General features: G+C 46.2%; 1 protein-coding gene across 1 annotated transcript; it reads left to right on the forward strand.

The window, feature by feature from the left end:
- Window positions 1–210: 210 nt before the first annotated feature.
- Window positions 211–22,621, forward strand: Nr2e1 (nuclear receptor subfamily 2 group E member 1). Its single transcript, XM_042667101.1, has 9 exons — window positions 211–513; window positions 5,044–5,189; window positions 9,255–9,342; window positions 10,905–11,140; window positions 12,369–12,515; window positions 17,183–17,279; window positions 17,671–17,820; window positions 18,061–18,166; window positions 22,245–22,621. Exons 1-9 carry the CDS (start codon window positions 489–491, stop codon window positions 22,405–22,407), a joined length of 1,158 nt encoding a protein of 385 aa, XP_042523035.1. The 5' UTR covers window positions 211–488; the 3' UTR covers window positions 22,408–22,621.
- Window positions 22,622–23,288: the final 667 nt, after the last annotated feature.

Genomic DNA, 23,288 nt, shown 5'->3' on the forward strand with positions numbered 1-23,288 from the left:
GTTCCCCCCGCCCTGTCTTTCGTTAGAAGACCGGCGCTCGGTGGAGAGCTGCCCCCTCTCCGCATGCCTACGTAGAGGGGGAGACTCGAGCCCGAGTGACAGGAATGGGGAAGGAGGGAGATTCTGCCCTGTTTTCTTCCTAGGAAGACCACTCTCGCGTCTCTGTCCTTCAATAGCCCCCCCTCCCCCAGGCTGGCCTCCTTTCTTCAGTCTGTCTGTCCAAGCGTGTGTCCCTCCCGAGCAGCGCTCCCCGCAGCTGCAGTTTTGCAAGAGCCGGGAAAGAAACTTAAGGATGCTTACACTGCGAGCGTGGAACGGATTCTGAAGGCCTGGAGAGAGCAGCGCGCGACCCGATCCCCACCTGTCCCGCCTGGGAGCCTCGCAGGCTGGAGGGAGGCTGGAGAGCGGCGGCGCCCGGCAGCGAGGCGGGCGCTGCCGGCCGGGACTCGGGCAGTGCCCACCAACCCCTCCGCCCCGGGACCGCCAGCATGAGCAAGCCAGCCGGATCAACAAGTGGGTACCTCTCGGGCCGCCGCGGGGGGCCCAGGCGCGCAGCCCGGGGGAGGGCGGGCGGGGAGGCCCGGGGCGGTCCTGCCCGGAGCGCTGCGGCTCCCACCGGGAGACTCCAGCGGTCGTGGGCCCTTTGGCCCAGCTTCTCGTAGACCGTGAGCTGGAGCGTTTCGCGGGAAGGGGAGAGCAATTTCGTTGCTTCTGGATTGCTCCCTTCTCTCTGGTGCGGTGGGAAGGCTGCGACTCACGCAGCCCACTAGCCAGTCCAATGAGTGGTTCCCATGTAGCCGCCAGGTGCAGCGGCGGGGAGAGGGACACGCGGGGCGGGGGTGGCGGGGGGACCGGCCACCGCTCCCGGCCGCAGCACAGTAACACTCTCGCTCCAAACTCCGAGCTCCTGCGCGCAAAAGCAACTCTGTGCAAAGCGGATTTTGAATGGAATGCTTTACACCCCGTTTCTTGCTATTTCGAATAATCCTGCAAACTGGGAAGCAGAGACCATGTAAAAGTCACATTTTCCTTTAATCCTAAATCCGCGCAGGTCATAACTGGGGAATTTTAAGTATGGCGAACCACTCGAGCAAAGGGAGGACCAAAGCTCTAATCCCAGGACTTTTTGAGCGGGAGCTCAGCACCCGCCGCGGTGCGCGGCCTGCCTCCCTACCGACGCGTCTCCCTTTCCCGCAACTTCTTCAGCCGCTGGCGGAGGCATGCCAAGCCCCGGCTGATCTCCCCCCACCCCCACCCCCGACGCGGGAGCAAAGGGCTACTGGGGTGCGCAAGGGTATTTGCGTGCTCAGTCCCCGCTGGACTGGAGAATTTGCAGGCCCGAGCCGGCGTTCGGAAGGCAAAGCCGCGGGGCTTGGGTCGCCCCCCTGGGGCTTTTCAGTTCCCGCCTTCTAGGGGGAGCCGAAGTCGCGGGGTTTCGGGAAGATGGCTGGGGCGGCCGTGGAACAGGTTCCCGCACACTGCCCCGGGGTGTGGTTTTCCCTTGAAGCATTTTTTGGGGAGCTGATCGGTCCTTTTCGCCCCCGCCCCCGTCCCCAGCCCCCATTGTCCCGCGTCTTTGAAAGTTGGGAGCGTCGCAGATACTTCTGAGGACTGGTAATGAAGTCCCACTGCAGGAGGATGCAGTTCCCGCCCCATCTCCCACCCGCGCTAGAAGTAGTGTGTGTCTTCCTTCTGTCCATTTGGTTTGAGTGCTGCCCGATGAAAAACTGGAGCAAAATGAACGTGAACAAAAAGACGAACAGAACGTCTGGAGCTGGGGCAGGGCGAGCAGAGAAGGAAAGTCCTCGGAGGCGGGAATGCGCGGCCGATCTTGCGGCGTTTCCCGTTAGTCTTGGGCCTACCCTGGCCCTAGCTGTTCCGAGCCCTGGGACCTGGGGCTCGCTTGCTTTGTGTTATCAGAGTCCTGGGGCGAGTGTGCGGCCCAAGAGGCCTTTCCAAGTCTCCACTGCAAAGACCCGCAGGCGGTGGGCCTGGGGTGGGGGAGGTCTGCGGGCCGGCTCGCTCTGAGCCAGACCCTCCTCGCCTCCGTCCTGGAAGTAAAGCGCGTCGGGTTGGGGTGCCCACTTGGGGTGCGAAGACCACCCCCCTCTGGGAGGCTTGAAAGGTGAGGCCTCGGACGCGTGGAAAGGAACAGATGCGAAGCTCGGCTCGTCGGCCTGCGACCTGAGATGCGGGCGGACCCTCGGATGGGGTGGGGACAGAGCAGGCACACTGGGGGGCGGGGGGACTGGAGTGCTTTCCCGCCGCTGCGGAGGCTGCCCGGGCCCGCGGGGCAGCGGCCCCCCGCCCGCAGCGCCGCTGCCCCGGCCTCACCGCACACCCGCGGCGGCAGCTGGCAGAAACCTGCGGCCCTGCGGCCCCCGGCAGCCAGGGGGTCGGCGCGCTACTGGGTAGGTCAGGAACAAGCGGGCAGGGAGGTCTCCCACCTCGTTCCGCTTTGGCCGGCTAGAGGGCAGCGCGATGTCACCCCGAGCCCTGCCTGGGTGGTAATAAGACCCTGGGCAGTCACCCCTGCAGTCCAGACTAACTTCTTTCAACAGCCTCTGATGGTAATTACAGTAATCGAAGCTGCCATATATCTTTAGGCAATTATGACACACAAAAAGCCCCGAAGGGACCCCCTGGCGAGGGAAGTTAAGAACGGTTTCCAGCCTCAGGAAACTCTGGCTGGCCTCACGTCGGAGCTCGCTCTGCTTGTTAAATGAGAGAAGCTTTGCAACAGGGTCAACCAGCTTGTCTCGTGACCCCAAGTCACCTTAACGTGGCTGCGTGGCTGGGTCTGCGGCGCAGACCCGCTATGCGCTGGAATTCTTGCTTCCCTCCCTCTCGTGCCCCGCCCCAGTCCCGTTCCCGGGCTCTAATCTGCCCTGGGAACCCCGGCTCGGAGCTCTGTTTCCATTACCAGGCCGATCGGCGGCGGTGGCAACCCAAGGGGCGACTGTCCCGGGGTCCAGTCCGCGGAGGGTCACCAGCCTCGTACTCATCTTCCTAACACTACCGTTGGGTTCTCCAAAGAGACAAGTCCTTGACCTCCAGTCTGCATGGGGGAGGGGAGACATCCGCCCCTTCTCCCCCGGGGCCACCGGCCAGAGGAGAGCTGGGGTGACAGTGCTGCTGGGCCCTCAACATGGACCCGGTGTGAGCCGAGTGAGTGTGCTCTGCAAAGGAGGATGCTTGCAGAATATGGAAACTTTAGTTTACTGCTTCGAGCGTGAGGGCGGTGGTGCAGTAAAGGAAAGCGACCCTGGCTCCGAGGCGACCAAGAGTTCCTTTAGGCCGGGTGACAGGCCGGAGAAGGTGGACGACCAGACCACTGCGGCCTCGCTCGCTCGGCTCGCTTGCAGACCCTCCCTCCCACTCCCAGCCCAAACTCCCCTCCCACCCTGCGAGAGAGGGGGCACGGAGGAGGTGACCGCAGCGCCCAGCGCCTCCCTCGCCGGCCTTTGTCGTCGTCTGAATTCCCATGCTACTCTTTTTGACGGGTCACTGGTGGCTCTAAAGGCAGGTGCTGTGGCGGGGTTGTAATTACCCCAGCTGAGCCTAGTCCTTCCCGACCCCCCACCCCTGTCCACTCCCCCCACGCTCGCTCTACCCCCAGGCACCTGAGACCAGGATCCAGGCTCAGGCTGCCAGCCCACTCCCATGACTCAGAATCCCAGAGCAGGTTCCCCCCCACCACCACCCCCATGCCTCAGGAATCTACCCAGGCAGTACCCTCACCTTCCCGCCCCCCCTTTCCCAGTCATCCTAGCACCCAACCTTTCTGGACCCCTTTCTAGGCACTCTTGGAGCAGTTGTCTGGAGACCTCCAGGGCCCAGGTTAGAGGCCTGTGGAGAGGAAGCTATGGAAAAAATCAAGTTAATTAATAAGTTAATTACTATAAACTTAAAAAGCTTAAAGTGTTAACACTTCTTAAAATACTCCCTAAGTTCTGCAGATTTCTAAGTTCTTATAAACCACTTCAGGAACTTTTGGACTCTAGAACCTAAGAGAAAAACAATTTCCCCCTTTGCTTATTACCTTCTTTCTAACGTTCATTGAAGGTCCTGGGCACCGCAGGCTTGCAGGATTGCAAGCAAAGTTCTCTCCAGCCAGAGTCCAATGGGGCTAAGGGACACAGTCTAGAGAAATTAGAGTCTATCAAGGAAAAGGAAAAATAATCAGCCTTGACTAGTGATGAAGGGGGGGGGACACTGGAGAAAGACATACACAGGCCCAAGGGGGGGGTGTAGGCCAGTCTTCAGGGAGAAAGGATTTGGGAGGAAGGGAGAGAAGGGGCGATGTCCCACAGTAACCAGTTTGGGGATGCATCAACTTGCAGGCTGTCCACAGGCTTGCCTAGACTCTTGCTACTTTGCAGAGACATTTTGGGAGCAAAAAAAAAAAAAGTTCTCAAAAGCAATCCACCAAACGTTTTTAAAAATAGGTAAAGAGAAAGTTGGGCAATTACCACTACCCTTATTATCATTAATAAACTGAGTATTAGCATCACAATAATAATCCTAATAATAACGACCGCCGGGCAGAGCTGCATGAAAACTCGATTGCCTTCCAGCTGCCGTCCCTGGTTCCAGCCGTGTTTGTTTTTCTTCTTTTCCCTTTTACATTTCAAGTTTGTCTCCTCAAGCGCTCACTAACAACTTTCCTCTGTTAAATGCAAGAGCAGAGGAGGGAGGCGGCCAAAACTTTCCCCCGGAGCAGAAAGGCAACAGCGAGCTATGCTGCCGCCGGGGCCTGCTGTAATCTTTTATTCCAAAATGGGTCTCGGCGATTAGAGGAGACCCAAATACAAGTAGCGGTGCATGAATAATGCTCATTGTAGGAAACTGACACTTGCTCAAGGAAAAAAAGTTTGGCTATAAAATCACTTCATTATTTGCTTTTACCGCAGCTTCGATGCTAATCCCTTCAGAGGTCAGATTGCTTAGCATCCCTCTCTCCCTCTCCCCTTTCCTCCCTCTTCTCCGCCCTCCTCTCCTGGTCGCTCCTTCCCGCCTTCCCCTTCGTTTCTGCGATTTCAGGCCGCATTTTAGATATCCCCTGCAAAGTGTGCGGTGACCGCAGCTCCGGGAAACACTACGGCGTCTACGCTTGCGACGGCTGCTCCGGGTTTTTCAAGCGGAGTATCCGGAGGAACAGGACGTACGTCTGCAAGTCTGGAAACCAGGTACCTTTAGCCTAGAGCTTGGCTGCCGGCTCCCCTCTGCCACCTCTCCCTCCTTTGTGCCAAGGCCTCTTCTAAGTTTCCACTCTGCAGAGGGGAGGCAGACGCTGACCTTTCCCTTCCTCTCCCCTCCTACTGCCTCAACTCTGGAGATTGTTGGGCACTGGGTAGTGGGGCTAAGTTAAGGGACGGACAGATGCACTTACAGAAAGGAAGTCTGAACTCCCACAGCCTTCCCATACCTTATTATTTCTTTAAACCCCTATTAGATATTGACACACTACTGGCTATGAAGCCAGCCCAGGGGGCCTAAAGAACTTCAGAATCTAAACTGCAAGTGGCAAGCAGATGAAAGCCATGTTTTGTTGCCAGCCTGTTACACACACACACACACACACACACACACACACACACACACACATCTGCCAGCACCCAAGCTCAGGCTCCCACAGCCTGGAATGACAGAAAAAGGCACATAGGAATTTGTTTTTAAATTATATTCTTATTCTAAAGCTGATGTGCAGACAGGTTACAGTTGCCTAAGTCTTGTAAAGAGTACATTTCTTTTCGGACAATGTCTCCCCTTCCCGATTTTTCCCTCACACCCCCAGCCACAAGTTGTATATAGTTTATTTTCAACAGTGTCCAGTGAGCACCATTGCTGCATTTTGTTCGATCTTCATCCCTCCATTTCTGTGCCCCCTTGCCCTCCCACACATGGTAATTTGAGCACAATCACTGCCACCTTTAGCTAACTTCAGAGGTGCTAGTTCACACTCTTTGGGCTCCTGGGAAGCAGGGCTGCTCTAGAACTGAGTGATAAGAGCTTTAGAACTCTTGGAACTTCTTCTGGGATTTGTTGGGAAAAGGCAGGGTGGTTAAGAAAAGAAGACTCAGAGAAAAGTGTAGTTGGCATCCTTCCAGGTTCCTGTATCCTCTTCCATCTTCAGAGAGAGAGAGAGAGGTGCCTGGTTGGTTGTGCTTTGGTCCAAAGCAGGCAGAGCTAGCTTTTTGTTTTTCCCCTGGGGCTTGAGCTCAGGACCTAGGCACTGTCCCTAAGTGATTTTGCTCAAGGCTAGTGCTCTTCCACTTGAGCCATAGCTCCACTTCCAGCTTTTGGGTGTTTACTTGGAGATGAGAGTCTCACAGAATTCCTTGCCTGGGACTGGCTTTAAACTGTGATCCTCATAGCTCAGTCTTCTGAGTAGCTAGGATTGCTGGGGTGAGCCACCAACACTGGGCTACAGAACTACCTTAAAGAAGCCAGACACTCAGGATATGAACTGAGTGTGAAACTAAGCTTCCCCATAGAATAAGCAGGATTCCTTGACTGACTCAGTTTCCTGCTCTGCAGTGGATTCATTTCAACCTAGGAGATCAACTTTCTAGTGCCATACTTTTCTCTCTCCTCTGCAAGGCACACAGACTTCAGCACAAGAGGCCTCTGCCTTCACTTCTAAGAATTGCCCTTTGTAACCGAATTGTAAAAAAGCTTCCATTAATTAATGTTTATAATGCATGCTAACAGACACACAGACAGTCTGACACTAGAGATTTGACTCCTTTTCTGAAGGCATGCCTGCTCACTTCCATTTCTGACAGATTTGGATTGGTGGCAAAAATGAGAAGACATTTGCATTTGGATAAGTTATTTTAAACTCTCAGCCCTATTACCTGTTTAATTGGACACTCAGATCTGTATCCGTGTCTAGCTTCTCCCCAGGGATGCATCACATTATACACTCACATAGGACTGTATCCCAAGAGCTCCATAGGGCTACAATTACTGTTGGGTGTCAGATTCAAACTGTCCTCTACTTAGGTTATCTTTCACTTGTATCTAGATGTTATCTCTGATATTATGCTTGGAATTTTAAAAGCAAATGGCTATCAATTTAAACACATTGATATCAATCCAAGAGTTTGGAAAGGAGTGATAATAGGCTCATCAGGTCCCATGTTTCTCTTCTTGCAAAGAGAATAAAGGGGCCAAGCTGAGAAGCTCATTCTTCCTGCTCTCAGGCGACAGATATTTATATACATTTGGTCTGATTTGAAGACATACTTAAGAACTAATGAAGGCTTCCATTTTGCAATTGCATGTTTAGCAGAATACTGGGAAGATGGTGTTGCAGTGGGACATTTGATCGCATTTTATAACAAGTTCTTTAAGCCTCTTTCACATTGAGGTATTTACATTGGCCTGAAGAATTTCTTAGGAACTAAAATTATTTATGTCCTTCCTTTTCTAACACTAGTTAAGCACTATTTCAATTTATTACTAACAGTAATGCAGGCATTTAGAAATTGTTTTAACATCTGTTACACCTTGATTTTCAATAAGTTTTTTTTAGCTTTTTTTTTTTTGTACTAAGGATTGAACATAGGATCTTGTGTCTAAGAAGGGAGGCCAGCCACATAAAAGTACATTCTAGAGAATTTTTTCCTAAAAATATTTCAGGGGAAATGTACTCATTGTAATTTCAGAGTATATGAAAATTTGAGATTGCAAAGCAAATTAAAATACGTAGTATTGGCCACAGCATAGGTGGCTCATGCCTCTTAGCTACTCAGGAGGCTGAGGTCTTTTGAAGTGAATTTGGGCAGAAAAGACTCTTCAATTAACCACCAAAAGCCATAAGTGGAGCTGTGGTTCAAGTGATAGAGCACTAGCAAAATCACTCAGGGAAAGTGCTAAGGCTCAGAGTTCAAATCTTAGGACACACACACACATACACACAATTACATGCATTTTATTATTTTAATTATTCTTTACAAATATAATAGTGGCAATTTATAGAAAGATGAGAGAGGGGCTGGGATGTAGTTCAATGGCAAATGCTTGACTAGCAACTGTGACATCCTAGATTCGACACCCCCCCCCCCCCGCCAGCTACAGAAAAGACAAAAAAAAAAGTTAAAAAAAGAAATATAAGAGAGTATCAAACTTCTTAGATATATTCTCTGTGTTAGGGATGTTCAGTGGTAGAGTAGTTATAGCAAGTGTCCTGGATTCAATCCTGGTACTATAAAAAATTTAAAAAATCAAACAAACATATGTATATAGGACTCTTTATGTATCTATATGTTTTTTCAGGAACAAAACGTAACACTGGATAAATTCTGAAAGAAACTTTGTTAAGTTTCTCCTTTATGATCAAAATTTTTTTCCTAGAAAATTGTTTTATGTAAGGATTTTACTTTTTCCTATCATACAAATATTTCTAAAGTAGTGACTACCTTTTTTTAATCACTTAATCTGATGATTTGCAATCTGCACTTTCACTCTACCAATCAGCCTATCATATTATTTTTCTAGACATATTTACACAATGACCATTTCTAGAATTTTCTCTAGGCCTGGAACTATTCCCTTCACATCTTCACCTTTTATAGACCTTGACTCCCTAGTCATTCTGGTTACTGCCTCATTTTGGGGAAATGGATGTTTCCATAAATCTGGAACCAGGCTCGTCTTTAAAACTTTAGAGTTGTTTCAACATACTGTTTGTAAGCATGATTTTGGGAACCAAAGCAAAAGGGAGATTAGAGAAGAATGAATAGAAGATATTTGCATCAGTAAGTTCATAGGTTGGCAGCAAGAAGTAGATTCAAGACCTGAAAGTGGAAAGAATAATGTTGGGAGAGGGATTCCAGAAACTGGTTTCTCATAGAGCTCAGAGCCCTGTTACTCTCTTCAGTCCTGGAAAGTCTTGTCCAGGTTCCACAATGTCCCTACTGACTGAAGTTCTCCTCTGGGAAATCTGACAAACCAGGCATGCCAAGACTTCACCTGCTAGGAGTTTTTTTTTTTTGTTTTTTTTTTTTCCTTGTCAGATTCCATGGGTAGAAGACTGACCCTCTTGTAGCCTTGGAAATCCCAGCTCCTTCTCTAGCCTTACCAGTGCCCAAGGCTCTCCCTAGTCCAATCTGGTAACTCCAGGGTTTGTTGCCAGGTGAGGGTCCCCAAGCTGATTCTTTCCTCCAGTCACCATTTCTGCTCCTCTTCTAAAGGACCCAGAGGATCTCTGACCAGCTGTGCTCTCTCTCTCTCTCTTTTTTTTCCAGGGAGGCTGCCCGGTAGACAAGACACACAGAAACCAATGCAGGGCATGTCGGCTGAAGAAATGTTTGGAAGTCAACATGAACAAAGATGGTAATCAGCAATCCATTTATTCTTGTGAGGTTGATGGATAAATAAACTATATGCATAGAAAACACATGATACTCCTATGTATATTAGCTATCTCCCAACAGAATACATCTTCCCAGATGCTGGGAATTGACCATATCCTCTCTACATGAGTTCCAGGCTGACCCCCACTGAAGTCTCCAGGACAAGACTGATGCCCACAGTGGAAATTTGCTCCCCTAAATTACTGGCACAAAGGCAGAGGCTGGGGGACTCAGTGTCTCTAGGGACACAGGGAAGATATTTCCTGCCTGATATCTCAATCCCTCTTTTTTTTTCTTTTTTTCTTTTTTTTTTTTTTGTCGGTGAGGGGCTTGAACTCTGGGCCTGGGCGCTGTCCCTCAGCTCTTCAGCTCAAAGCGAGCGCTCTACCACTTGAGCTACAGCGCCACTTCCTCAATCCCTCTTCATGCTTCTCTTTTTAGTTCTTGGTGGCTCTTCTAGAATCTCAGTCTCAAAAGTGTCCCTGGAAGGAGGGAGGGGAAGATGAGAGATTGTGGTGTATTGGTGTAGCTGGCGTGAAGAAATGGGAATACATTGAACTCATTGCAAATTCACAGTTTGGCCATTGGGCTAGTCTGGGTTTTTCCAGTTCCTTCACTCCATTCTACAGAAAACCGAGAAAAGGGCGGGAAAAGGCTGGGTGGCTGACACCCAGGGGCAGGCTCACCACCCAGGTTCAAACACGCTCAAGATCTGAGACTTCAGAATGCTTCCTGGGCATAGGGCACAATCCAAGCTGTGTCCTTGTGTCCTCCTCTGTCATTGTGTCTTGGCAAGAATGTTTCCAGGGCTCAGGTGGGGCTGAGGATCCTGGGCAAGAGGTTTGGAGGGGAGAGATGGAGGTGGACAGCCACCAAGGGCACAGCGCCCCCCCCCCCCAGCCTATCCTGTGCTGAGCAGGAAGCAGGAGAAACCTGTTGAACTTATGTATTGACAAGTTGTCAGCTCTGCAGGCGGAAGATTGCCCTGAATTAATTTGTTTGTTTAAACTGTTGGTGGTAATTGTCACATCTCCTCTGCCTTCCTCCAGCACACCCAAAGATGGGCTCTCTCAGGTCCCCTCCCCCCAGCATCCCCCCCCCGCCCCCCGCCCCGTGTCCGTGGGGCCCTGGAAGCCAAAGCCATGGGGGCCGGCCAGGGGGTGGGGCCAGCCCCTTCTTCAGCAGAGCTGTTAGAGACACCAGCGCAGAGGCTGTGTCAGGCGTGGGTGACACTCCCTTATTTCAGTCCTGGAGGCGAGGACCCCTCGTCACTACTTTTTACAGGATCTTTGGTTTCCCAATGACCTTGGAGCAAGAGGAGCCGGGAGCAGGCCCAGAACACTCTAGGCTGGCCCATTATCGTGACCCTTTGGGGTCTTGGCGCCCTGAATAATCCCCGCGTCCCCACTCCCTCTCTCTTGCGGCCTCTCGGAGCCCCTCGGGTGACCTAGCCAGCCCAGATGTGGCATTAGCGGAGGAGCGCGACAGTGACAGATGTGGCAGCGTCTCTGATCCTGGCCGTGTGTCTGTCTACCTCTGCAGCCGTGCAGCACGAGCGGGGGCCTCGCACGTCCACCATCCGCAAGCAGGTGGCCCTGTACTTCCGCGGACACAAGGAGGAGAACGGAGCGGCCGCGCACTTCCCCTCGGCCGCGCTGCCCGCTCCCGCCTTCTTCACGGCGGTCACACAGCTGGAGCCGCACGGCCTGGAGCTGGCGGCCGTGTCCACCACCCCCGAGCGGCAGACCCTCGTGAGCCTGGCGCAGCCCACGCCCAAGGTCGGTGATCTCGCCAGGAGGCCCCGAGAGACGGGCTGGGCCATGGAAGGAGGAGGATGCGTGCAGATGGGCTAAGCGAAGAGAGGGAGGACTTCCCAGGGGCCAGCCAAAGATGCTCGTACTGGAGAGTACCGCAGACTCGACCTCCGAGAGGCCAAAAAGGGGAGCTCCCAAGCTCATCTCCCAGAAAGTTCTACTCGTGGGTGGTCATGGGTAGATGGGCGGGAACTCTGTTTAAACTCAGAGGGCAACCATGTTCCCGAAGGCCAGAAAAACAGTTGTGTTTTAGAAGACAATCGTTGACACCTGCTGGACGCAGGAACTCCCAGGAGTCCTAAATCCCTGGGATCTTCCATCTTGGGTAAAGCAGTGGAGTCCCAATACAAGGAGAGAGCAATGTGGAGGCGCACTATTAGGACGGTGCGCAGAATCTGATTTCATCTCCCACAAGCTCCTTCCTGGCTTGGGAGCCTGGTGGATTTGCACCAGGATTGAGCCCCTACTAGCAGGGCCACAGTGTGCAACATTCATCTGGGAAGGCTGCCACCTAGGGACTAGCCTCAAGACCTCCAGCTGATTCTTCCCCAGGGCCCCACTCTAGGGGGAAAAAGGGTCCAGGATTTCCTTCTGAGGACCAGCTGCAGCCCCACACTGCAGGGAAGCCAAACACCTGGGCACAGACACCCGCACAATATTTAATATTGCTTTCTTACCCTTGATATGTATAATAAGCTCGGGAAAGTAGTGTTATGAATATGTTGTCAGTTATGAATGGGAATGCTCTGTGAATGATTAAGATGTCTAATTGAAATATTTCCATAATATACTAATCCTTTCTAAAAATACTCATATGCATATTTGTGTTTGGGATGCCTATTAATTTATACTTTTTCACATCTATTTTTATTTACACAAACGCAAGCAGCTCTTGTCTAAATTGGGAGCCAGGCCTGGTACTTGGCTCAGCCCAAGGAAATTTGCTGCAGGGACTAGAAAAGCCAGATACCTCTCAGGAAGTCAGAGGTCCCAACGGATACAGATGGGCCTGCCCTGACATTCAGTATTTCCCAAACTCTAAATAATGCTTGTTCCCTCTCCCCCACCCCCACACACCCAAATTTCTTTGTACCCTTTCCCCTTATTTACTTAGGAAATTGAAAGGCTTTGGCTCCTCTTGCAAAGCTGTGGTTGCCCCATTTTCAGATGTCTGTCCCTCTTTTTTTCTCAGTATCCCCATGAAGTGAATGGGACTCCCATGTATCTCTACGAAGTGGCCACAGAGTCTGTGTGTGAATCAGCTGCCAGGCTTCTGTTTATGAGCATCAAGTGGGCTAAGAGTGTGCCAGCTTTTTCCACACTGTCTTTGCAAGACCAGGTAGGTCCAACGGGACACTGAGGTCCTGGAGGAAGGGGATTAGAAATGAAGCATTAACACTCAGCCTTATAAAACTCATTATTACTAAGATAAATCCAAGGCAGGCATGCATTTTTACAGCAATGAGAAAGCTGTTTATTTTTGCATCTTTCAGTAGCTTCAAAATATCTACCTATGGAGTCATTAGTAAGAAATGCAATTAGAAGGATTGGGACTGGGGGGGGGGGGGAGGGGGGAGGCTGGGAAGGGATGTGAAGGGTAAACAAAGGAGGAGGCTGCAATACTTGGTAAGAAATGTACGCATTATCCTGCCCATGTAATTGTAACCCCTCTGTACAGTATGTTCACAAATAAAATAAAATATTAAAAAAAAAGAAATGCAATTATGTTATTTCAGGAAAGCTGGATCTGGTCTAGGGAAAACGTATTCAAAAGAACATGATCCTCTTTTTTAGTTTAATTGAAACATCAAGTTTAATCTCAAATTTTAAAAAATCTTAATGCTTCTTAAAACTTTGGGTAAATTAGATGTGGTTGTATGGGCCAATAATCCTAGTTACCCAGGAGGTTAAGAAAGGAAAGATCATGGCTCAGGGCTAATCTGAGCAGAAAGGTTTGTGAGACCTTATCTTGAAAGCAAAAGTCAGGACTGGAGGTATGCCTTAAGTGGTTGAATGCCAGCCTAGCAAGCAGGAGGCCCTGAGTTCAAATTACCATCAAAGCAAACAAAAAAGAGAAAAATGTTGATAAAATGATGTTTTCTTTAGAATTTTTAATTAGTATACATTAGTTGTACAAGGGAAATTTCACTGTGCATATGCAATGAATGTATCTCAACCATACTTCAGCCTCTGTCACTCTCCCTTCCTCTCTCCCCATTTTTGAAACAATTTCAACAAGTTTTATTGTTTAGTTCTCTCTCTCCCTCTCTCTCTTATATATATATATATGTATTTATTTATTTATTTATTGCTGGTACTGGGGCTTGAACTCTGGGCCTGAACACTGTCCCTGAGCCTCTTTGTGCTCAAGACTAGCACTCTACCACTTGAGCCACAGTACTACTTCAAGCTTTTTGTGAGTAGTTTATTGGAGATAAGAGTCTCACAGGCTTTCCTGCCAAGGCTGGCTTCCAAATGTGATCCTCAGATCTCAGCCTCCTGAATATCTAGGATTACAGGCATGAGCCACCAGTACCCAATTTATTGTTCTATTTTCATACGTGTAAATAAACTAGTTTGATCATATTTTTCTTCCTTCACCCTCCCCATTAGTCTTTCTTCCTCCCACTGATACCCACCTCTCCCAACAGAGCCTGTTTTACTTTTCTGTCATTTATTTTTAGTGTGATTTAATTATCCCAAGGAATTTCACCATTGTATTTTAGATATGCATGTATTATATTTTAATCAGAATAACCTATTTGCTTTCTCTTTTCCAGTCTCTCAATTTCCCATAGATCAATAGCTTTCATTGAGATTTCTTTTTTGTTGTTGTTTTTGCTGGTCCTGGGGCTCACAGGGCCTGGGCTCTGTCCCTGAGCATCTCTGTGCTCAAGGCTAGCACTCTACCACTTGAAGCATCACGTCTGGCTTTTTCTGAGTAGTTTATTGGAGATAAGAGTCTCATGGACTTTCCTGCCTGGACTGGCTTTGAAGTGCAGTCCCCAGATCTCAGCCTCCTGAGTAGCTATGATTACAGGTGTGAGCCACTGACACGTAGCTCACTAAGATTTCTTGCAGCATCTTCATAGTTGCAATGTATTTCAAAATTTTTCACCCTCCATCTTTCTTCTTTCTTCTTCCTTCTTTCTCATCCCCCTAAACAATGTCATAGTTACAATTATGTTCTGTGAATATAAATTTATGTATATATACATAAATATATATATATATATGGATGGGTGGATGTCCATGTCCACAAATATGTATGTCTTTAAACACAGCTTCCACAAATGAGTGAAACATGATATTTGGCTTTTTAAGTTTGGCTTATCTCACTCAACATGGTTTTCCCCAATTCCAGTCTTTATTTTTTTTCTACAAATGACATGATTTCATTGTTCTTTCTGGTTGTGTAATATTCTATGGTATGTATGTATCATCTACATATATCTGTTGTTTGTCACCTTGGCTGATTTCACTATTTGGCTATTGTGAACAGCACCAGTAAACATGGGCATGGAGGTGTCTTTCTTGTATACTGATTGATACCCCTTCAGATAAATGCCCAATATTAGTATGGTGGGGCCATAAGGTAGGCCTGTTTTTCATTTTTTGAAGAACTGTCATATTGGCTTTCATAATGGTTGCACTAGTTCATCTTCCCCCCAACAGCCTATGAGGGTTCCATTTTCCCTGCATCCTCTCCAACATTTATTGTTTACTTACTGAGATCCTGTCCCCTTCAAAAAACAAATGCCAAACAAAACTGTTGGTAAATGATGTTTGCTTAAGAACATTGGAAGTGAGAGAAACATCCAGCAGTGGGGGTACAATTGGGAATCAAAAATGCTAAGGAGGATGAGGCAGGAAGAACTGAGAACTGAGATCATTAGTCTCTAATGGGATTTTTAGAGCTAATGTCCTAGTGTTACATTCTCAGCTTTACATCCTCCATTGTGACGCTCATAGTTTTGGCCATGGATGTATCTGTATGTAAGGATTGAGATTATACCACACATATACTGTTCTTGATTCATGTTTGTTTTGTTATGGTGCCAGGAATCAAGCTCAAGGCCTCAAATATACTAGGCAAACACTCTACCACCAAGCAACACCCTCAGGTCCATCTTTCTTGATTCTTTAAGTGCTTTTAGAGATTTATAAACAAATAGACATATGTGGCAAATGACCTTCAGAGAGAGGGGAATTATGTGGAGCTAAAACTTGCATCATGGCAGGCGCTGGTGATCATACCTGTAATCCTAGCTGTACAGGAGGCTGAGAACTGAGGATCATGGTTCAAAGCCAGCCTGGGCAGAAGGCTGTGAGACTCTTACCTCTAATAAACCACTCAGAAAACCAGAAGTGGCGCTGTGGCTCAAGTGGTAGAGAGCTAGTCCAGCTGAAGAGCTGAGGGACAGCCTCCAGGCCCAGAGTTCAAGCCCCACGACTGACCAAAAAACCAAAAACCAAAAAACCAAAAAAACCCACACATGTATAGCAATAGACCAAACTCCAGAAATTTTGTTGCCAGAGATATCAGAAATGGCCCTTCCCAGCATTTTTTCTAACATCAAAGGAGAGGAAACAGTATTCTGGTACCAATACATTCCCAGAAATTAATGACAAATTTCTCTAAAAGCTAATAAGCTAATAAGGTTGTGCATTTTTCCCCCTCTGGAGTTGGGGATCAAACCCATGCTAGGCAAGTGCTCTATAAGCATGTTACAGCCCCAGCTTTAATAAGTAGTTCTAAAAACAAAAGATTTGATTTTTTAATTCACGTCTAATTGTAGCATAAAAGTTTTCTTTAATATGAAATACATTTCCTTCAGAAAGACTAGGCAATGTGCTAAAAATAGTCATCTAGAATGAAATATGGCCAGAGTAGACATTGTTTATTTTGCATCTAAAAATATTTCCTATACTTAATACAATAAGCCGAAAAAATAAAGCATTATTAAAATTAAACCTTTTGATCTAATTGCGATTTAAGTTATAAGCCTTCATGATTCTTAGCTCCCCAGGAAAGAAATTCATTGGCATAAATCATCCAGGATTGGCTGATTTTTGAAAGATTTTTTTTTAAAATAAAGATTGCTTTCCAGGCTGTTAGATCTTTGACCAGAGTTACTGGTTGGTTTTATCTTTTGCTCTTTGCATGGGGTGTGTGTGGATGCTTGCGTGTGTGTGCATATGTGCCTGCATGTGTGTAAATTTGTATATTTTTCCCTCAAAACAAGTATTTGTAGACTCTTTAACCCAAATAAAATTCACTTACTGTCTGCCACTTAGCCTTTTGGCAGAAACCTTTGACAATAAGCAAACTACAATGAAGTGGAACCCAGTTTATTAATTTGGCAAAGACAGCTTTTCATTTTAAATATTCAGTAGCACATTTTTATGAGAATGAAAATGACAAGCACCTTGATGCTGTCCACTTATGAGTCTCAGAAAAATCAGTCAGAGAGATGAGGTAAACTCAGCAAAACCCGATTAACATAATTACACCCTGATTTCCCCCGCATGCCTGTTGGGAATTAGTGATCTCTCCTCTCTCCCTGCCCAACCCCCTCAGCCCTCCAGGATGACAGGGACCTAGACCTGCAAAGCTTAGTCAGAAATACTCAACCTGGAAAATATTGGCATTTGATGCCAGAAGAATCCACCTGCTGAGCTGCCAGTGACATTTCATTGCCAGAGAAGTTTCTAGGTGGTCAGACATTGATGGACGCAAAGACCCTTTTTCATGAGGGAAGCAAACTTTCAGGAATTAAAATGGCTGACCCTGAAATACATGTGCAGATCTATAGGCACTTTTAAAAACAAAAAAGAAAGAAAATATGAGAAATAAGGGAAAGCTAGACTTTTCAGAAGAAAAAAAAAGATTCACCAAGACAGGCATTTAAAAAGACTTTAAAATAATGGAAATTTACATATTGAAATTGTTTATAAATTTATAAATTACACACTATATTATATTATACATCTATTGTATGACAGCTGATGCTTTTGGAAGATGCTTGGAGAGAACTGTTTGTTCTAGGAATAGCACAATGGGCCATTCCGGTTGATGCTAACACTCTACTGGCTGTATCTGGTAAGAATTGCACAATTTAATGACTTTGTTGTAGAAATTACCATAAAAATACATTACTGAAAAAAGAACAACATGTAAAGAATAACAAATTCCTGCTGAACAATAGAGTATACCTGTCATTTATAAATCTATATTTAAATGCAAATAATGTTGTTTTGTTGTATTCATGACTGCTTGCATTGTTATTTAAATGCAAATTACTGTGTTTGTTATCATCCAAGAAAAGATTTTGTATTAACTTTCATACAATATAGCCAGTTTACATGGAATCAGATATCTTAGAGTGACAATTGAATAGATACTGATATGCAAGAATTTTTTTGTCAAAAATCAATATTAAATCATGAAAATGTCTTCATATTAGAATATTTATCCCATATTTTTATTCTAGGCATGAATGGTGACAACACAGATTCTCAGAAGCTGAACAAGATCATATCTGAAATACAGGCTTTACAAGAGGTGGTAGCTCGGTTCAGACAGCTCCGATTAGACGCTACTGAATTTGCCTGTCTGAAATGTATTGTCACTTTCAAAGCGGGTAAGCAGACACAAGCCCCCCTCCCACCCCTCACCCCCACCCTTATCTCTTCTTCCTCTCCAGTTTTGCTACTCAAAAAAAGGCGATGTTTTTCAGGAAGTTGGTACTCTCAGGCTAGCTCCATCTTCTCTGGTTGTAAGGACCATGGATGTGGTCCTGGTGGGCACCCACTTCCAGAACCTTCTATTCCCATAGCATTTCTTGTGCTGCCTAACACAGTTTCCTGGCCTTCATTTCTAGTTCCGACACACAGTGGCTCTGAACTGAGAAGCTTCCGGAATGCTGCAGCCATTGCAGCTCTTCAAGATGAGGCTCAGCTAACACTCAACAGCTACATCCATACCAGGTGACCCTTACTTGCCTTGAACATGTACTTAAGAAAATTGCTTCCTTTGTGAAGTTGTAAGCTGGCAGTAAGAGCCAGTTCAAACCTTCGTGACTAATTATCCTGTGGCTAGTTGGTTAATTTCATTAGCATCCAAGTCCTCACCTGTCTCTCAGGGTGAGGGAGGGGAGCAAATCAAATTAGGGGATCACAATGAAAGCATGGCCAGACACTTTACAGCTGTTCTGGCAGAACACGTTGACAAACTAAGACAGTTAAATCATTTGTGTGAATGGAGATAGGGGAGAGTAAAAAATGAGGGCTAAAGTGTTACACTGATATTGTAGAGAGTGGACACATCATCCTTGGAAGAAAAAAAGTGGCTTTCTTCAGATATCAAGTCACAAATAGGACCAGGGAACTTTCCAGAAAGGTCATCTTTATTCCTTTTCATAACTGTTGCAGTTATTTTGAGTCCCCACATATACTAGGTTAGTTATGGCCAAGCAAAATCCTCTATCCTGGGCTATTTGTAGAAACACTCAAACCCTGGCACTCCAGTAAAATCTCTCCTTCGCTCAGCACAGAGCAAGCCCATCAAGAGATGGACCCGCCAGATATTCAGATTCCATTTTCAGATACATAAAGGCTTCTAAAGGCAATAGAACCTTTTTAGTTTCCTAAGTTTGGACTTTGATGGCTCTGAGATTAGAATAGACTTGCTATTCTTGTTCATTCTCTGGATTAATCTTGAGAGGGACCTTTAAAGGCCTGACTGCATCTCAACATTGGCCAAAGACACTGGTGGGAGTAACTGCATCAAATGGATAGAGGTCATTAATGCCTCCCTCCCATAAGGGGTCAGGAAAGTCACAAGTTATCCATATCCATTCACCACTTCTGCTAGGATGTCCTTATTTCCATCCCAAACTCCCTTCTGAATGCTGAATGAATAAAATCTTTTCACTATCCATGGATTATCACTGAAACTATATTAAGTAAATGTGTCTATGTTTGTTTCCAAAATAAATACCACAGTTTGAAATTTTAAGATCCTTGTTGAATTATAAAATAGCAGGCTCTTAATATTTGTGGATGGGCTGGGATGTAGCTCAGTGGCAAAGTGCTTGTCTAGCATGTGCAATGTCTTGGGTTTGATCCCCAGTACCAAAAAAGAAAAGACCAAAAAAAATTACAAAATGAAGCAGTACATAATTTGGGCACTTCCCACCCCCACTAAAAACTGATTTGTACAGCATAATTGACCTTTGATATTTACAGTCACTGAGACACTAAGAATACCAAACTGATAGTAATATGGTATTCTGTTACTGGCCCAGCTAAACCTTTGCTGGTTACTGTCATGCACAGGGCTGCAGGTAGATGTGAAATATCAGAAAGAAAAAATATTTCCTCTTCCTATCATGAAAGTGGGAACAAATGTCACCCCAGTTCAGACCAGTGAGGAGAGAAAAGTAAGGTGAGGAGTGGGAGAGATGGAAGGGGACAAGGAAGATCTAGATGTGTTAATTGATGGAGAAAATGACATGCAAGTGGATCTTCGAATGGTGGAAAGATTTCCCTGGGGAAGCGGTGGAGGACCTGGCCAGAGGTATTTAGTGCCTGGAAGGTAAGCCAAGAAAGTCTGACAGAGGTATTTAGTGCCTGGAAGGTAAGCCAAGAAAGTCTGACAGAGCCTGAAATGCCACACTGCCAATAACGTAATGGGGAGAATTCCACCACAGGTGAACAGCCATCTATTTTAGAGAAGCAGCAAGGAAACCACCCCACTCCCACCTTCAAAACAAGGGGACCATCTGTGGCTGGACCACATTTGCTTTGATATGAATCCTTATTTCATGATGTAAGCTGCAGCTGTTATTTAATATCTAGAGACTTACAGGTGACAAAAACCACTATGCCTTGTTTCTTATCTAGTTCATATCAAGGAACATGCTTGCATCCAGCACTGTCTAGAAAAATAAAATCTGAAATTAAACTGAACAGTTAACATGCAGGTTGAGCTAATTGTTCCAGCTCTATAAGGCATGCTCTTATTGTCCAGGATGAAAGGATAGGCTAGGAACTGTAATTCCACAAAACTCAGTTATAACTGAAAACTGAGTACACAGATCTGCCTCAGATGCAACACAGTTAAAACTGAAAGGAAGTTTCTAGTTATGTATGCTATATGGCTTAAACAATGGCCATAGATATTCTAAAAATAATTTTGAGCACTCTATCAGACACTCACACACACATTGTTATTGTTTGTGGGTGGCACACAAGTAACAGTTATTTTTCCTGACTGACTAACCTGCCTATTTCCTGCTAGACAATAAAAAGAGTGCATGAGTAGATGAGTTGACAAGCTATGCACAGAAACCAAGTGTTCATTGTCAAACTGGGGATGTAGCTCAGCTGCAGATCACTTACTTGCCTGGTATCCACTGCATTCTAGGTTCAGTCCCCAGGATCACCCAAAATAATTTAGCTGTGTATTGAGTCTCCAAAATCCATCCTTCCTGGGTGGAATTATTTCCATCTTGGAGAAATCTTGGGAAATGGGCAAAAGCTGTGGAGATGGTCTAGGCAACCATTCTTACTCTGAAGGGTTTTCTCTCATGTCTAATTCTAGAAAGGGAAACACAGAGCTGACTTGGCACAGGAAGTGGTCAAAGTCAGAGGAAGGTACAAGACTTGGGATTACTTTCTAGGAAACCTGCAGATACATTCAGCCAGAAGAACAAGTGGTAGGATTTGGGTGGTTGTTTTTCTTTAATGTAGATGAGTTTCACCTTTCCATTCACATTGTTATTTCTATTCCACATGGTCTGGTGGCCTGTGCATGGATGATCATGAATGTGGGTGATGTAAGAGCCAAATGAGATGACTAAGGCCCACTGAGGGTCATAAGCCTCATATGTGGTTGGGGAGCAAGGCTCTTATTTGCCCACAGCTAAGAGACAACATGGAGGTTACTTTCTAGGACTTTGTCAGCAGAGTGGGAATTTGGCTTTAAACAGAGCTACCAAACTCTGAGGAATTTTGTTATCTTGGTTTTCAGTACCTATGGCCTGTATTGAGCCTGGCATAGTCATGCATCCATGTCTCAAGAGCTTAGTGCGTTAGATGGCTTGTGTCTGTGAAGGGGGCTGACCTTGTCCAGTGCATTGATAATTTGACTCTCAGCCACTGCCTGCAGAAGCATCAGGGCCACAGAGCTGAGGTGGCTTCCAAAGACAGCAGAACTTGCACATCTGAGTACAGATATATGTTGGACATCAAGAGAGGAAATTGTTAAGCAATTTCTCACATCTTTAATTGTGTGCCAATTTCATTGACATGAAAGTTGGGTGGCACTGCCACCCAACAGAACTTAGTCTTTAATTTGCAATGTAATAAGGGTGGAATTATTCCTGAGAGTGACTAAGTATAATGCCTGAATAATAATTTGGAGAATTGCTTAGAAAAAGAAGCCATTTTATTTGAGGGAAATAGCCTGGTGAGGGAGCATAGAGAATTAGAAAATGTGGATTCTGATATGAGCTTTATCAGCTAGGGTTGTTTGCTACAATGGCAATATTCAGTTAATTATTGTCTACATATTAACATCATTTCTTTAAAAATTGTTCTCTTTTTTTTTCTCTCAATCAAATGCACTCCCTTGTGATTATTTTTTTTTTTTTTTTTGGCCAGTCCTCAGGTTTGAACTCAGGGCCTGGACACTGTTCCTGAGCTTCTTTTGCTCAAGGCTAGCACTCTTACCACTTGAGCCATAGCGTCAGTTCTGGTTTTTTCTGTTTATTCTACTAAGGAATCAAACCCAGGGCTAGACAAGTACTTCACCACTAAGCCACATTCCCAGCCCATCCCTTGTGATTTTTAGCAGTGTCATGTAGGGTCTTTGTGCCTCATGTAGTCTACCTGGGAAAGGGGGACAGCAGTGCTTGTCCAGGACCCTATTGCAGGGGCAGGATGTGATTTAAGAGACCCACCTCAGGATACTATTCTAGAGATAATGTGTGCTCAAGTATAAGAGATGAATTGCTGTTAGTGTTGGGCTCTGACATTGCTTTCATGGCTTCTCACCTTCCAGATATCCCACTCAACCTTGCCGCTTCGGAAAACTCCTGTTGCTTTTGCCAGCTTTACGTTCTATTAGCCCATCCACCATAGAGGAAGTGTTTTTCAAAAAAACCATCGGCAATGTGCCAATCACGAGACTGCTTTCAGATATGTACAAGTCCAGTGATATCTAAGCTCTCCAAGCCCCGCCTCTTCAGGATGGGACAGTGTCAAATGAACTACGGCTTGTGGAGAACAAGCCTCAACTAACAAACCTTTCAGGAAGTGGAAACCTGCAAAAGTGTGGAACCTTCAGGAAAAAAAAATACCAACGGACACAAAACAGCTCCAGTAGCTATGACCTACTGCTCATCCAAGATGGGGCAGCCAGGAAGAAAAGGGGTAACACAGAACTATTGACAAAAACAAAGACAAAAAAATACCATTTCTGCCATGCCCTGGGAGGAGGCCATCTGGGGAGGGTCACCATAGAATGATCTGGACATTCAGCTGAGCTATCAAAAGCTGATAGACATGTCACACTTTTAAATGTTTTCCTGGTTAGCACATACATTTGGTTGACTAACAGCTCTGTGGATAACATCATGTGGCAGCCTTCAGAACTGTGTTACGTTGGAGCATTTATTTAAAAAATAATTGTTAGGTTTTAAATCAAAAGTATTATCAAAAGATTCCCTGCTATTGTCATACATCATGAAGTGGCCTTCAGAACTGAGTTAATAAGTGAAAAGTAGCTCCCATTGTGTGATTTTTTTTTCTTTTTCTGTATCTCCCCTTCCCTTTTTCTTTCATTCTTTCTTCTCCCCCCCCCCCCCTTTTTTTTAGGCCAGGCAAACTTGTCAAAGGAATTGGTGGACAAAACTGAGATTCTCACCAGGACTTCAGGTTGAATAACATCTTAAATACAGCAGAGCTTTACTGAAAGAACACAAGGGAGGGAAATGAGTGAAAACAGCAAAACCAAATACAGTGGAGATGAGAGAGTGAGAGGCAGACTGCTGTCCGCTTGACTAGTGCTGAAACCACAGGCAATGGGGTGCAAGCTACTGGCCAG

The sequence above is a fragment of the Dipodomys spectabilis genome, unplaced genomic scaffold (assembly GCF_019054845.1).
Source record: "Dipodomys spectabilis isolate Male_0828 unplaced genomic scaffold, ASM1905484v1 ptg000001l, whole genome shotgun sequence".
NCBI classification, from domain to species: domain Eukaryota; kingdom Metazoa; phylum Chordata; class Mammalia; order Rodentia; family Heteromyidae; genus Dipodomys; species Dipodomys spectabilis.

Coding starts and splice junctions, on each gene's coding strand:
- Nr2e1 (XM_042667101.1), top strand. CDS start 489: ATGAGCAAGCCAGCCGGATCAACAA. Junction 514..5,043: donor CAAGCCAGCCGGATCAACAA/GTGGGTACCTCT, acceptor CTGCGATTTCAG/GCCGCATTTTAGATATCCCC. Junction 17,280..17,670: donor CACTCTACTGGCTGTATCTG/GTAAGAATTGCA, acceptor TTTTTATTCTAG/GCATGAATGGTGACAACACA.